Consider the following 14933-nt stretch of genomic DNA (forward strand, 5'->3'; position numbering starts at 1 on the left):
TAATATATTGATATTAATATTATTATTTCCTCTACTTGTAGGCCTATCAGAAATAAGAAGCTTGCAGAACAGTGGAAGCTTTTACTTTGAAAGAGGTGACTCCTCCTACCCCTCCTGTGGATGGCAGGAGGGGCACTTTCTTAAAGGCGTAACTGTTTTTCGCAAAACACCGTGTGCTCTTAAAATCCGGAACTCGTGATCGTCCACAGTGGTAGTTTACTCGCAGCAGTGGGCTTTAACGGCAAACCGCAGCCGGCTCCACACATCGCGGAGGTATTATGCTCTTCAGGCTATGATATATCAGGAGTCATGGCGGGTTGGCACCGGGTAACTGCCTTCTGTGTCGGGCTTTTATTAATGCTGTTGTCGGCACCCAGCTCCGAGAAACCGGCGGGGAAATGTCTCGGCGAAAAGCCTCGTCCATCCCCAAAACCCCCGGTCGTCCTCAGTAAGTGTTTCCTTCATCAATTTATTCCTTAGTTTGTCTTCTGTTGCCAAATAGTTGCACAACTTGCTGTCGTCCGTCAGTTAGCTAATCGGCAGCTGGCGATTTCGAAAGGAGACCAAACTCCATTTAAAGGGGGTCAAATTTAAGTTCTCCTGATGTTTATCAGCCATCATGTTAACTTAAAAATAATTCTGTATTTATCATATTACTACTTGGCAAGTCTTCAATTCGGCTTCAACATATTACACATAAGTCAATTCATTTTGAACTTTTGTAAATGTTTGGCCTGTTGTTGTGCTTGTCATCAGCTGCCAAAACAGAGAAATCCTCGTGTGTGCATCTCGGTGTTCAAGACTCTCTTATGATCAGATAATATGACGTTTCATTATTTTAGCTGTGCTGTATCAAAATAAACTCTAAAACACGTTCCCACAATAAATGCAGAGTTAAAATTTGCTTTCAAGCGAGACGTCCTTAAATTGTTGGCTTCTTGAACGAGGGTTGGTTCGATTTACATAAGAAATAAGAAATAGGCTATCTTCATCTATCTGAAAACAAAAAAAGACATATAGCTGTACTGCTGTGGACAAGACTGACTGATTAACGTTATTTGAGGAAAGATTTAAACCTGCCAGCTGTGTCTGTGCCTGTGTTAAAGGGTAATCGTTTACAGCTCAGCCATCAGGTCATATGACAGAACGCGACTCTTCAGCTCAACAGCCAATCAGCTCCTCCAGACGCTGAGGGAGTCTCCCCTCATACCTTTCTGGGCCATGTAACCTTTAGGAGTGACTTTAAAATAAATAAGAATAAAAAATGAAATGGGTTTTACCTCAAAATCTCATTTTTCATTTCATGTTTTATACTTGTTTGGCTGTACTGTAGACTTTTCTTTTTTTTTTATACAGCTTACAGAATGAAAAGCACAGGTGTAGTGACTTGTTTTATTCAGCTGAAACCTTCCCTGACTTCTGAATGTAAGCATAGCTTGTTAAGAGTTATAATTACACCTGTACACATTACAAGTACTATGTCCGGCATTAAAAATGCCATAGCTGACAGACAGGTAGGAGTATATTAGAAAGAAAAAAAGAGCGTAGTGGAAAAAGGAGAAAGATGAGGATAAGGGACAAAGCGCCAACTGCTGCATTTTTTATTTAAAAACACAAACGGCACTTGAAAGAGAGAAGGGGAAAAATAAAAATAGATATGATCGTGTGAGTGTCACGAAACACATTTTATGAGGAAGAGAAAAAAACCACAATGCCAGAGGCAGAGAGGCCCAGGAGACCCGGACCATTTGTCCCACCCTCCTCGCCCTGATGCCAAGGGGCAAGAGCCCCACACTATCGGAGGTAACTGGGAGTTGACTCCTCCAGAGGCCGCCCATGCCGTCATGAGCTGATGACGATCCCAAGGACGAGTGATTTTCAAGACACATCTGTATCTGCAGCCTCTGGCGCCCCAGTAGTTCTTGTTCGGATTTTTGTCAGAAGGGAATTTTTGCTTCCTTCTTGATACATATTACAGTTTCACACAATCACTCAGCTTTGCTGTTTCTGATTCAGATTCTGTGCTAATTTGAAGTAGTCCCAGTTTCTGTGTGGTTTACAAAATCACTTAATGCAAGCACCATATTGGTTTTTTAGGGACTTCTCCTGACAGATCATGTGTCCTACACGACAGCTGCTGACATCTGGCTGAAGCCATGAATTGTTTTTGTTTTTTTGGGGGTTTTTTTGCAACTCTGTGTTTAGATTTTATATTTCCTCATTTATTTAACCAGTGGGTCATCCGCCTTGGTCAGTTGTGGCTTGCTTCACACAAACTGCAGTTTTCCCCCTTAACGTCCACCCGTGTGGAACCTGTGTGCAGAAACTGAGCGTCCCTTTGACAGAAGTCTTTAAAAGATTTATTTGTATTCTACTTCATGGACTAAAATAAAAGTACAGTTCACATGGTGTCCACCTATAGTTTTGATTAAAGTGTCACTGGGGAAGTTCTGGGAAGGTTTTTGGAGTATGGGAACAGTAATACAAACTCCTCAACTGCTTCAGACCAAAGGCTGAATTGCAGCTGAATGTCTAAAGCATGTTTTTAAAATGATTGTACAGTCAGATGTGCTGCATGCATGATGAGACTGACTACTCTGCTGGATCCATGGCTTCTTAACCGATACATAATGGCAGATTAAATTTCTGCAGTTCATCCACTCCTCCGCTGGCTTCTTGGGATTTAGAGTAATTTGCACAGCTTCTATATGGTTACATAAGTGCATGTTAATAGTCTAAAGGCTAAGTGCTGATCAATGTCCCTGATAAGTGAATCATTGCTAATGTTGCTCATTGCAGTTCCAGGAGATCTGGGAAACCAGCTGGAGGCGATGCTGGACAAACCCACTGTGGTCCATTACATCTGCTACAAGAAGACTGACACATACTTCACACTGTGGCTCAACCTGGAGCTGCTGGTGCCTGTAGCCATAGACTGCTGGATAGACAACATTAGGTGGGTGTCGGTGCCTGAATTTGTCACGTGAAGAAGAGAAAAGTGCTGTTTGTCAGTCGCTGAATTAATTACCATTAACCAAGTTGCCCCTTTTTACATTACTAGCTTTTATTGTTGTTTGTCTTCATTGATTGTAAAAAATGTAAAATCTTAATGTGCTGTTTTTTGGTGGAGAAATGCTGAGGTGCCAATACCTGGATAAGATAGTCCTCCCCTTTATCAACAAGGTCTAGAGGATAACAAAGTGCAATCTGCTCAAAGACATCAGGAATTGAGTAAACCTGTACTTTAGTACAGTCATAAGAATGATAAAGTAAAACATCTGGAGAGAGACGTGTAAGACAAATTCTTACTTTAGTCCTACTTTGGACTCGGATTGACTAATCTGGGTTGACTAAATTGATCATGGAAATTTTAACCTGACTTTCTTTGCGCTGCAATTTATTTTCACAAAGTATGAGCTTTTATTTTGAAATCAAAGCAATGGGAATAGATCGGTTCTCACGTGACTGAATGATTTTTCTGCAAGCAGCACATTTGTACTGCAGCTTGACCAGGTTACCAGGTTTTCAAGGGGTGACTGTATCCCATTATTGTGGCTCTGTGGCTTCAGATCATGCCAATACCACTTTGCATCTCTGCTGTAGAGATCCCTGGAAAAGAAGTGCTTATATTTGCCAATGTTGTTAGTGATCTTCACTTACTGTCATTTCAGTTTTGTTGGAAAAGTCCTTATTTACCCACATTTCTACAAAGGGATGGAAACTGCTGAAGGAGTCAGTCCTACACACATAACAGAATTATTAACTGGAAATACCCCAACGTAAAATGTTAGTTTGGGTTACAGCAGGGTACCTCCACTTGTTGCCTCTATAGTACAATGTAATGGCAGATTTCACTCGAATAAGGAACATGACCAAATGCGTTTAAAGCTTGGCATGTTCTCAGATGCTCATTTCTGCTTTTCATACCAAACATCTTTACTTTCATCTGCGTTGTATATCTACAAACCGCACATGTGGAAGTTGTTGTCACACATAAATAACAAGAAGGTGGAATAACGGAGACCTAAAACGAGAAGTGTTTCTGTTGCCTTGTAAAGGGCGCGCGTGTGTGTCTTTGGTTGACCACAGATGCAGAACTGAGATAAATTGAATATTGCAAACTTGTGTGTGCAGGCTGATCTACAACCAGACCACACACACCACGTCTTCCCCACCAGGTGTGGACATCCGCGTCCCTGGGTTCGGGAAGACCTTCTCAGTGGAGTACCTGGATCCAAGCAAACGCAGTGTGGGTGGGTTAAATGGCCACATTTTTAACTGACGTCCTCTCACTGTGACCAGATTTTGTTGCTGATCAAATTTACCCTGATACCATATTTAATGCTTAATGTTTTCTCATGTGTGTGTGTGTTGCAGGAATGTATTTCTTCAGTATAGTGCAGGCACTGGTAGACTGGGGTTACACCAGAGATGATGATGTGAGAGGAGCACCCTATGATTGGAGGAAAGCGCCCAGTAAGCTACCACACTTGAAAAACCAGGCGGAAACATGGCCAGAAGTGGTGCATATTTAAATAAAATAAAAAATCACAAAACTGTCGAGGGTAACAGGTGTATTTCATATATTTACCAGAACTGCTTTGCTCCAGTTCCCCTTTCAAAAGTTGATTCTTCTAGACCAGAAACCTCTTGAGTTTTGGTTTCCAGCAGTTGTGAAGATAATGATGGGGATTAAAATTATTAGTTGTATATTTTCTGCCCTCAAACGGGGTCAAATTTCCTTTTACATCCATGCCCAAAGTGCTTGAAGTGAGCGTGTCATGCAAACCGACGTCCACTGTTTATTTTTGAGCAGGTGTCTTTAAAAAAGATCCCTCATTTCTAACTTTCCTCCATAGACCACTTTGTGGTTGTTGCCCATTGTGATATAAGAACAGGCCAAGCATTCACCTCGGCTCGACTGGCGCTCTCGAATTTCCAAATTGGAAACTGCAGTCTGCCTTCTTATATTCTCAGTCTAACTGTACCAGAATGGAGTGAAGCCACCACCAGCTCATTTGTATTTCAGTCCACAGTCTGTTAGAAACAACGCAGTTCAGGCGTGATGACCTGTGGTATCTTGGACATGTGATATTTCAACTAGCTTATTACACAAGCATTAAAGATCTATATGCAGCCAGCTGTTTTGCAGCAGCACATGAGTGACTCCTCAATATTTGGTTGGCCGGGACTTTCCTTAGTTTTCTAATGAACTAGTCTTATGAGGTGATTGCATAACTCTTAACATGCATCTCTTTACTGGAACAGAAGGACATATAAAGCACAGTAGCCAGTATTTTGAAGAACATGTTCGTGCTATAAAGCAGCTGACACATTTGTCATGCACTGCATTTCTGCTTTCATGCCCTGAGCATAAAAAGGAAGGTTTAAGTCTTCCATGATGGCTTTGTCTCTTGAAAAAGTAGACTTGTGTAGAAATGGATGTGAGAAAATTGATTAAACCGTGAGGGCTGACTGGGTTTTCTTGAGTGTTCTTCTCATACTAAAGATTTGCCATCTAGTTTTATTTGTTTGACAGTCGTGAATGTCATAACGTTTTGTGTGTGTCATCATCTGCTCTCATGTCTTCGTCAGATGAGAATAAAGATTATTTCTTGGCGCTGCAAAAGATGATTGAAGAGATGGTGGAGAAGGCTGGAGAGCCCGTGGTGCTCATCGCGCACAGCATGGGCAACCTGTACACTCTGTACTTCCTCAACCAGCAGCCACAGGCTTGGAAAGATCGGTACATCAAGGCTTTCGTCTCTCTCGGAGCGCCGTGGGCCGGCGTAGTGAAGACCTTACGTGTGGTCATCTCTGGTAAGAGACGAACCAGCATTACAAAAAAAGTACTGATATACATGTTGTTGACTGCCCGGCATAGTCACAAACTCTGTGCCTTGGCACCAGAATACTGTGAACAGAACATTTTTGGATCAGACATGCTTTTAAAAAAAAAAAAAAAAAGTCTCATCATTGGCTTATTTGTGCATAAAATTAAAACAGTTAATGTAATGTAGAGAGGTTGTTCAACCAGCTCACAGTTTGCCACTAAAGATGAAACATTTACTGATGGGAATATTCAGACATATTAGATATACTTGGCTCTATGTTTAGATATGTTACTGTAACAACTGTCCTGCTAATTGAGCTACAGCTACTAGCCCTGACATTAGCTTCCTCATTCATAGTTAGTTCTATGCAAAATATATCGTATGTATAATTAATGCTGAACTGTAGCATCTTAATCGCAATTATCAGACATTTGCTGCTTTAATTGGCCAAAGATTCAGACTGAGAATCCCAGCTGAGCACCAAATTGAGGGCCCTCAAAACTACATCAGCAAAATGTAGTTTGACTGGTTTCTTTCTAATTGCAGATGCAGTCTTCACATTAAAAATGTGTGGAACGTGAAGATGAAAAACATCTTTGCATGCTAATCTAGAAGTTTTTTGCATTTTTGGAAATGCAATGATCAGCTAGAAAAATATTAGTTAAGTCCATCTTTGTGTAATCTTCATACACTAAAACATTTTTTGTCAAATAAATGTCTGGTTTTACAAAGGATATTAGGCTGCAACTGAATTTTACAGGCCAGTGTATTGGTTTATTAATGTCAGACCAAATCTATAATCCACACCGGAGTTTACAGGAATTTAAAATTCTCTGCGACAGCAGTCTTCCACTTTTTGCTCTCTGCTAGCCTACTCGAGAAATGTTCACCAAACTAAAACTGAAACTGACAACAAATATTTGAAATAAAATATCTTCTGCAAGAGCATCCTGACCAAGAGACTGAGGACTGCGGCATATATCAGGTGTTTGCCAGGACATGCTTCCCTTTTCTAAGTCACCACTCAACGAAAGCTTTAGCTATCTTTCAATTCTCCATCCTTTTATTTCTGTTCCACTTTCTAGGTGATAATGACCGCATCCCAGTGATCAGCCCGCTCAGGATTCGCTCCCAGCAACGTTCTGCTGTCTCCACCAACTGGCTGTTTCCCTTTGTCCGCTCCTGGCCCAAAGATAAGGTGTGTGTTTGTTTAAATGGGAATTAATTTTTCCTTCTATGTCAACATAAACTTATTCCTGACACGTTAGAGCAGCCTTACAGCAATGGTTGGTGATGTAGTTTTAGACAGAATATGATCATCAGAGGTGACCAAATCAAGTGTTTCCACCTCCAGGTCTTTGTCCAGACACCTACCGCCAACTACACTGTGCAGGACTACCATCGCCTCTACTCTGACATCAATTTTGAGGACGGCTGGATGATGCAGCAGGACACAGAATCGCTGGTGGCTGACTTCACACCCCCCGGCGTGCCTGTCCACTGTCTGTACGGTGTAGGCATTTCCACTCCTGAAGCATTTCAGTACTCAGAAAAGTTCCCAGACGTGGAGCCCACAGTGTTGACCGGTGAGGGGGACGGGACGGTGAACCTGTACAGTGCCCTCCAGTGCAAACGCTGGATAGGAAAGCAGAAGCAGCCTGTGACGTTGGTTGAACTTCCACAAAATGAGCACGTTGACATGCTGCTCAATGTGACAACTGTGGACTATATTAAGAAAGTGGTGTTTTCTCCGTGATGCTGGCTGGCAGGCAGACTGCTCTGTTTGCCTTACACTGACACGCGGAGCAAGACGGGAACTGACGTCTCACCTGTCTGAACAATGATTGCCAAATATTCCCCATTTATGCCACAATGCTCAAGGAAAGTATTACGGTTCTTTAGGACAAATGTAGGTTGATATATATTTTTTTTTTTTGGATTTTTATAGCTGTTACTCTAAAGTCTACATGCAAAGAGTTTAACTCTTTGCATGTAGACTTGCATGTGCTTTAATAAAATGGTTGATGTTTTGATCTTCAATGAGATTTCTGAACTCTGACTGTATTGTGGTAAAATTGTAACTAGTTAAAGCAAATACTGAATTTACAGCCTTTTCATTCCAGCTGATTTTTTATTTATTTATTTTTTTTAAAATATAAATCCTGCCTTTTTTCAAAATTTCATCTTAGCTGTATATCGCTGGTTGTTAGGATTCATGTTACAAAAAGCGCGTGCTGAAGGATTAGACCCATACACATCTGATTTCTAGGTTTCAAAGATGGTTGAATTTGATATCTTCTTGGACTAAAGACTTCTCCTTTCCCTGATTTAAGCCTTCAAACTGTTCCTGAGGGAAGATGACACACTATTGGTCATAAGATGGAGTTTATATCTACCAAATGGAATTTAATGTTTTTAACTGATTAGTGATTTAATTTGTGAAACCTAGGAGTTTTATCAGTGAAACTTATCGATTGGGTCTCATGAGGACAACTTAATTGGCTTACAAAACTCATAAAGTGGCCAAAGCAACATAAAAGCTACCCTAAGGCTCAGATTTACCAATCAAAAAACTCTTTGTGAGGCTGCATGTAAGGCAGAAAGTCAACTGAAGAATCAGTGCAGTCTAGACACCGGCCCGTAGGACACATGCTGCTCTTGCCATCCTGCTAGTATGGGGTTATCTTATCATTTAAAGGTGGCATTTCTGCTGAATACTAGAAGTATTTCTGGTTTAAACTTTAAATTTATATGTATCAGATCAGTGGGTACCTCAAGGCACTTCACACTGGAAAGTCAGCAGAATAGAAGTCCAATAATCAAACAATCCTTGATGAGCAAGCATTGGATGACAGTGGAGAGGAAGAAATCCCTGTTTAACAGGAAGAAGGCTCCAGGTTAGGTTTGCAAAAGCCATGATTTGGCTTAGAATAAAACTTTTTTTTTTTTTTTTTTGGGTCTTACCTTCGTTTACTCAAACACTAGAGGTGTCTCACACACATGACACTGACTTCATAACTGATTGTTTACATTTGTGGGTTTAAACTTTACTCTGTGCAGACCTATCAAAGGGTCTGTTTTGGGTTTCTCTCAGAGGGTGAGCCCAACCTGGGCTGGCTAGTCAGGGGAAGAGGGACCCCTTCTGTGTCTGCTACTGAATACACTGAATGCCATCATTTAAAGAGCTGATGCTTTTTTGAAATGCTAAGATGGTTTGTTCAGGACAAAGATTTTAATAAATCCTAAGACTTTTGTATATATCAGGACCGAATGATTCAATAAATTAGTTCTTGACACCAGATTTCATGCTCTGAAGCTTAATTACAGCCACCGGGGGATGACTCAAGACCATGAGATGGGTTTTTCTTTTGTGGATGTGAAAAGTTCAAAATTGGACAGTGTGTTCTGACGTGACTGTATTGTGCCATGCTGCCCCTCACCGGGCCAGACCAAGATGATCTACTTATTCACGTGCTGCCTTCTATTCATTAAATTCTTTCAAATATTTGCAGTGAATCCCTCTTGTATACCTTACTCTAAAGCTCTGTTTTATTTTCTCCATGTATGGATGTTGTTTAGGAAGATTAGGACTATGTGAATTATATGATCAAGTCAGGCACACACAACATTTGCTCTAACCACAGGAAGCCCCAATATTTCTGTTTGCCAGGGGGAGCTAATCAAAAATGTTGAACAAAAACAGGGAACTAAAATTAAAAAAAAAAAAAGGCTCAACTTTAAGAGAACTTCACTTTGACTTCATTCAATATGTGAAATCTAGATTTTGACATTTAAACTTCTTGAATATGAGTGAAACCAGTCGCTGAATTCCTTCCACTGTTCTGGTAAAACGTACAGCTGTGACACTTGAGGTTTCTATGCTGACCAAATCCACAACTTCCTTTCAGCGATTCAGTCATGCATATGCCATAATTCTTCAGCGCTCTCACCACTGTCCCATACGTAATGGAAAAATTTATTTAAATACATAAAACATTTCAATACTTTTGCAGTTAGCTGTGATTGTGTTCGTTGGGGCGTTTCAGGAGTTTTTAAAAGGACATTTAAAATGTTAGCAATTCAGTGAACACTGGAGTCAGAGCTGAGGTAACGAGTCTCCCTCATATCTGTGCAAAGACAACATCAGCTTTACTCCATTAGTAACTTCATGTTTTAGGATTCCAGAGCAAAGCGGAAAGTCTTGTTTCCCGTCCTGCAGCGAAGCTCCGAGCAGTCCAGCCTCAACACAAATGGTCCGTCTTCGTGGTCGTCTACTAGACTCTACAACATATTCAAAAAATAAAACAAATTCAGTTACATCTACTGCAGCTGGGCTAAAGAACCTGTGCTCTAATTTTGTTAAAACAGAGTTTGATAACTCCAAAATGAAGGAAACTCTGGGTCTTCTGCTCCAGAAAGAGGGTTAACTTTAACTTAAATTCAGTCAGTTAAACTCAGGATTCTGTTAACCAAACCTGCTCGCTGTCGGGTTTCCTTCAACCCGAGTTTCTCTGAGCTCCCCTCTCATCAAGCCTGAAGCAGCTGACTAAAGCGTAACACCTTTTCATTTGTATGTTGATATTAAAGCACATACCAGAACAACTTATTTCACACATGACCAAGGACACACAGATCTTTGGACACGTTTGGATTAATTTTCCAAAACTCTAAAACTCTGTGGCATTACGGCAGCTCAAACAATTACAATACATAACTGAAATTTTCCCTGTTTAAATGAAGCATATTTAAAATACAGGATTACACTATATCCAATTTTATCTTATCAATAAGTAACTGTGAATCCTCCTTTTATCCGAGCTTCACTGATAACTTGTGAAAAGCCAGACTGCTGACCAATCCTTGTTTAGCAGATCCTTTACAGTGAAAGACAACGAGCTGACAATAAAGTAACAAAAATGAAGAGAAGCTGATTTTATGTAATTACTGCTTGGCCACTACAGGTTTTCATATCCCTGTCTGGGTTTAAAGTGCCATTTCTCACAGACAGGAAATGAAAACGGTATATCAGCACTGATGTGTGACCCACTATTATCATAGTTTTAAGAATAATTCAAAAACATTTCAGTCAGACTGTTGCTTATCTGAGATATACTGAGTTTATTAATCACACCTGGACTCGGCTTGCTATGACAAGCAGACTGGGCCCTTAAAATCAACTAAAGAACTACAAAAAAAATCTAACAAATTAGGAGGAACAAAGAAATCATATAAAGATAATACAAACAGATGTCAGTGCTGGGATTTAGGATTTAGGAAAAATCACAAGTTGTCCGAGTACCTGCAGCTCCTGCATGCACTCCTCCATCTGCACTGTCTGGTCTCCCACACACCAGGCCAGACTCACGTGGAAGGATGGATCCTATGAAACACATTAAGGAACATTATAGGCTCTTTCAGTGCTTTTTTTCTAAAGATGAGATGATAAAATTATTTTTCTTTTTGTAAATTTGCTGTTTGTTCTCTGATGTGTCATATTAAAGTCTCTGCTTGGTATCTGTGTTTAACACCACGCCTGCCCTTCGATCAGAATGAAGAGGCCGGTGCAACATAGAAGAACATCGCGCTCACTAATCAGAACCCTGCATTTAATGTGGCATTACTCTACTGCATACAAAATCATCACACAATAGTGGGTAAAGCTGCAGATTTGTTTGTGTGTGTGTTTAACTGACCTTGTAGAAAGTCTCCAGGCGAAACTCTGTCATCGTCCTGTCAACAGCTCGGATCAGATCCAACATCTGAGCATGCCCAGTTGACACTTCCATCCCCAGGAATGTCCTGCAGGCAAAACACACACACACAGAAACTGGAGCAGCATACTTTTTGGCAGCAGATCTGAACAGTCTGTGCAACAATGACAATATGTGTAAAGTATGAGGACAGTTATGCATCCAGTTTGATGATATACTAAATGTTATGTTTTCCCCTAGCTGGCTGATCTGGGGTGGGTTTTATTTCCTTGTTGAGGAACGCAGCTGTGAGCTGCAGCAAGAGTGCCGCTAACTAAGTCACATATTTTGACTTTCAGCTGTCCAGGATCGATGTCTGTCCACCTTCAAGTTTAGAAGGAAAGCTTCTTTAAACATTTGCTTTCGCAATCTAATCTTTGTTAGTTGCACAGTCAGCTCTTTACTTCTAATGTTCACAGACATCTAAACGTTGATCCTAAAATCTACACGATCTCACAATCAACACCGAACCACGTGGAAGCGCTTCTGTGTAATTTTGTGGCTTTGTCTCAAACAAAGCTCAGCATGCATGTTTTATCAGTACACATGTCAGTGAGCTGGTGTGGATGTGCTGAAGCTGTGTAACGGTCCAAATACTTACAGTCTGACTTCTGTTCGAATTAAAAACTCAACTGTACCTCGTTTTCTCTGCATTAGAGTACACGCGCAGTCTCTCTGCCGAGCACACAAACCTGGCGATGAGCAATACAACCAGAATAAGTGTGTCACCAGAGTTATAGATGTCTGCATTTTTCTGCACACTGTTTCCTTTATTTTTTCCTCTTTTTACCATCTGGTCTTGTGATTTTAGATTTTTAAATGTTAAAACTCTTTTGCATCTTATAAAATAATGCCACCTTACTTACCAGTACATTAGTGTTGTCACAATACCAGTGTTTCTGACTTTGAAAGCTTGACATTTAAAGCTGGGAAAATGCAATAAAACTTCTGATTTTTATTAAAATTAAGTATATTATAGCTGTGCCATGACAACAAGGTTCATTTTATCATATTAGCACCAACATAACAAACTGCTATTAGACTAAAAATTTGTCAGTCACAAATCATTAACCCATGAGTGGGCTTATTTAATACAGCTGATAATCCTATATTTGACACATAGATTGACCTAGATTTATAAAATCAACAATTTCTTACTCAATCTGAACCAAAATGAGTGACTGAGTCCATAAACTCAGCAGGGAAGTGTTTACAGAATTCTGTTTTTCCATACACTTCTATAGGACCTGAGTCTTTTCCCCCCACAGTTATCGCCATCTAGTGGCCCAAAGATTGAATGCAGGATTTTAGGCACTCTGCACTGGCTTCACTTCTCCTACACAGAAGTGTGGCCATGTTTATTTATTTATTTATTTATTTTAACCACCTGTGATCAAATTCACACAGAAGCTTCTTGGGGATGAAGCCAACACAGAGATGCCAAAAGCTGCAGCTCCCTCCAATGGCCACTTGAGGGTGGCTACAAAAGCAAGCCAACACCCACTGGGTTGTCCCGCGTTAAAATACCCAACTTCAGAGATCAAATCTAGATGTTTACAGCCTGGTACACAAAATGTTTTTGACTCTATAAATTATATTTTCAACTTATTTAATAAGTCATTCATCTGGGTTTTGTTAAGGTTTAAAAGTTAAGAGTTTTCCGAAAACTAAACTGGAGGCTTTAAGAAAAAGCAGAGCTGTACTCTACATTAAAAAAAATATAGCTCTCTTTTTGACATCACTGAAGTAAATAATTAATCCATATCATTATAATAAATTTAAAAAAAACAACATAAAACAACCTTTTGCAGCCTGTAAGACTTGACTTGAGGCTCTGTGTGAACGGCTGGATCCAGTGGTGTCTGAGCACCACTGTCTGGGACAGGCTGAGGTGGAACTCATCCTGCACAGTCAAAACCACACCCCGGGCACATGCTGCCGAGAGAATCCCATCCAACAGCTCCCCAAACTCCTCTTCAGGATGATCTGAGGAGACAGAGAGCAAAGCAGGCACAAGGTGAGAAATCAAGACGTGAGCTTCGTTGACCGGTCGCTTGCTGTACACAGTGACTGCCTTACATGGGAAATAAACGTAGCTAGCCCAGTTTCCTCTTTCATGCTTGAAGGAGCGGATGCGTCCACCATGAAGAGAGCTGTCTTCAGTCTGTGAGTCCACCTCATCTGGAAACATGGTCAAGACACAGCCAGGGAGAGGCAGTCTGCAGAAAGCACAGCCAGGATGGAGTAATTCTTTTTACCCAGCACGCTTTAATATAATTTATATTTTCCTCAGCTGTGACGTAAAGAATTCTGGGCGTCCTGGGAAACGCAGGATTTCTCACTCAACGGTCACTTTTGTTATTGCTTGATTGAACAATTATTTGCTCCAATTTATGTTATTCTATCTGAAAATTTTGTATCAGCCTTGTAAAGATGGAGTTATGTTTTCTCACCTTTTGTTTTGTCTGCGTGAAAAATCCAAAGATAGACACTTGAAAATCTTGCTTGACAAAGAAATGCATCAAATCCTCACAAGTAAAAAGTGGGAAAATAGCAGTTACGTAATTACTTTAAAAAGTTCATAGTATTCAATTATGAAATCTTTTTGGGTTTTGTTCACTGTTTATGATTTATATGGGTATTACTGACCTTCACAGTTTATGTAGTTAGGTCAGTTTGGTGCCAATGACGAGAACTTCCGTTTTTATGACTATTCAATTTGAGAAAGTTGCAGGGAAACCAGGTTATGATCTCATGGGGCAAACAAAGAGGCAGATGGATAGGACAGGTTTGAAATAACATTTATTTATTTATTTATTATTTAGTTTACTTCACATTTTATAGATTGCCCGTTGCCCATACTGTTTTATTCTGTTATATATTTATTTATAGTTTGGGCAGGTTTGGTCTTCCGTAGTTTAGCTATATCACCAACGCTAACACCCGAGAGAGGGTTACACAGCCATGAGACACACCTTGATTTGCGGCTCTCTTCCTCAGTTTTGGGTTTTTTCCTCGTTGGCAAACCATCATCTTCCTCTTGGCACTTTCGGCAGGTAGTTTCACTCTGATTTTTCGCTCCTTCAGCTTCACCGCCAGCCTCACCGTCCTCCTCCGAGCTGCTGCTGCTGTAGCCAACCAACATTTTAAACTACCTGATATTCCGCCACATTATTTAAAATAAGAGATCAACTCACGGGAGCTCATATAACTTTTTAAACCATGCACATAAGAAAGGTGCCTGCCTTCCAGCGCCTTCTGCGCTTCACTTCCGATATAAACAACCTGTTGTAACCATAAATTAGGTTCCGGTGTAACATAACGCCTGCTGTAAATCAGTTCCCCTTTC

At 40.5% G+C, this 14933-nt stretch overlaps 2 protein-coding genes across 3 annotated transcripts; one reads left to right on the forward strand and one right to left on the reverse strand.

Annotated features, from left to right (window-relative positions):
* The first annotated feature begins 138 nt into the window (after positions 1 to 138).
* pla2g15 (phospholipase A2, group XV) lies at positions 139 to 8813 on the forward strand. Its single transcript, XM_080876605.1, has 7 exons — positions 139 to 448; positions 2800 to 2956; positions 4135 to 4253; positions 4378 to 4476; positions 5596 to 5820; positions 6920 to 7032; positions 7189 to 8813. Exons 1-7 carry the CDS (start codon positions 310 to 312, stop codon positions 7588 to 7590), a joined length of 1254 nt encoding a protein of 417 aa, XP_080732731.1. The 5' UTR covers positions 139 to 309; the 3' UTR covers positions 7591 to 8813.
* Positions 8814 to 9814: 1001 nt separating this feature from the next.
* Positions 9815 to 14871, reverse strand: usb1 (U6 snRNA biogenesis 1). 2 transcript variants are annotated; one of them, XM_080876606.1, is made up of 7 exons: positions 14560 to 14867; positions 13664 to 13803; positions 13387 to 13570; positions 12223 to 12276; positions 11528 to 11633; positions 11134 to 11214; positions 9815 to 10115 (listed from the first exon to the last, which is right to left on the reverse strand). In XM_080876606.1, exons 1-7 carry the CDS (start codon positions 14727 to 14729, stop codon positions 10008 to 10010), a joined length of 843 nt encoding a protein of 280 aa, XP_080732732.1. In that variant the 5' UTR covers positions 14730 to 14867; the 3' UTR covers positions 9815 to 10007. The 2 variants fall into 2 exon arrangements, with proteins under 2 accessions (XP_080732732.1, XP_080732733.1); XM_080876607.1 differs by lacking the exon at positions 12223 to 12276 and having other exon boundaries at positions 14560 to 14871.
* Between the last annotated feature and the right edge of the window lie 62 nt (positions 14872 to 14933).

The sequence above is a fragment of the Rhamphochromis sp. 'chilingali' genome, assembly GCF_963969265.1.
Source record: "Rhamphochromis sp. 'chilingali' genome assembly, chromosome: 2".
Classification (NCBI taxonomy): domain Eukaryota; kingdom Metazoa; phylum Chordata; class Actinopteri; order Cichliformes; family Cichlidae; genus Rhamphochromis; species Rhamphochromis sp. 'chilingali'.

Excerpts from the sequence above, each read along its gene's own strand:
- pla2g15 (XM_080876605.1), top strand. The coding sequence starts at position 310 with ATGGCGGGTTGGCACCGGGTAACTGCCTTCTGTGTCGGGCTTTTATTA. Across the intron at positions 2,957-4,134 it reads TGCTGGATAGACAACATTAG|GCTGATCTACAACCAGACCA; the intron begins GTGGGTGTCGGT and ends TTGTGTGTGCAG. Across the intron at positions 4,254-4,377 it reads TCCAAGCAAACGCAGTGTGG|GAATGTATTTCTTCAGTATA; the intron begins GTGGGTTAAATG and ends TGTGTGTTGCAG.
- usb1 (XM_080876606.1), bottom strand. The coding sequence starts at position 14,729 with ATGTTGGTTGGCTACAGCAGCAGCAGCTCGGAGGAGGACGGTGAGGCT. Across the intron at positions 13,804-14,559 it reads GAAGAGAGCCGCAAATCAAG|ACTGCCTCTCCCTGGCTGTG; the intron begins GTGTGTCTCATG and ends TGCTTTCTGCAG. Across the intron at positions 11,634-12,222 it reads TCTAATGCAGAGAAAACGAG|GACATTCCTGGGGATGGAAG; the intron begins GTACAGTTGAGT and ends TTTTGCCTGCAG.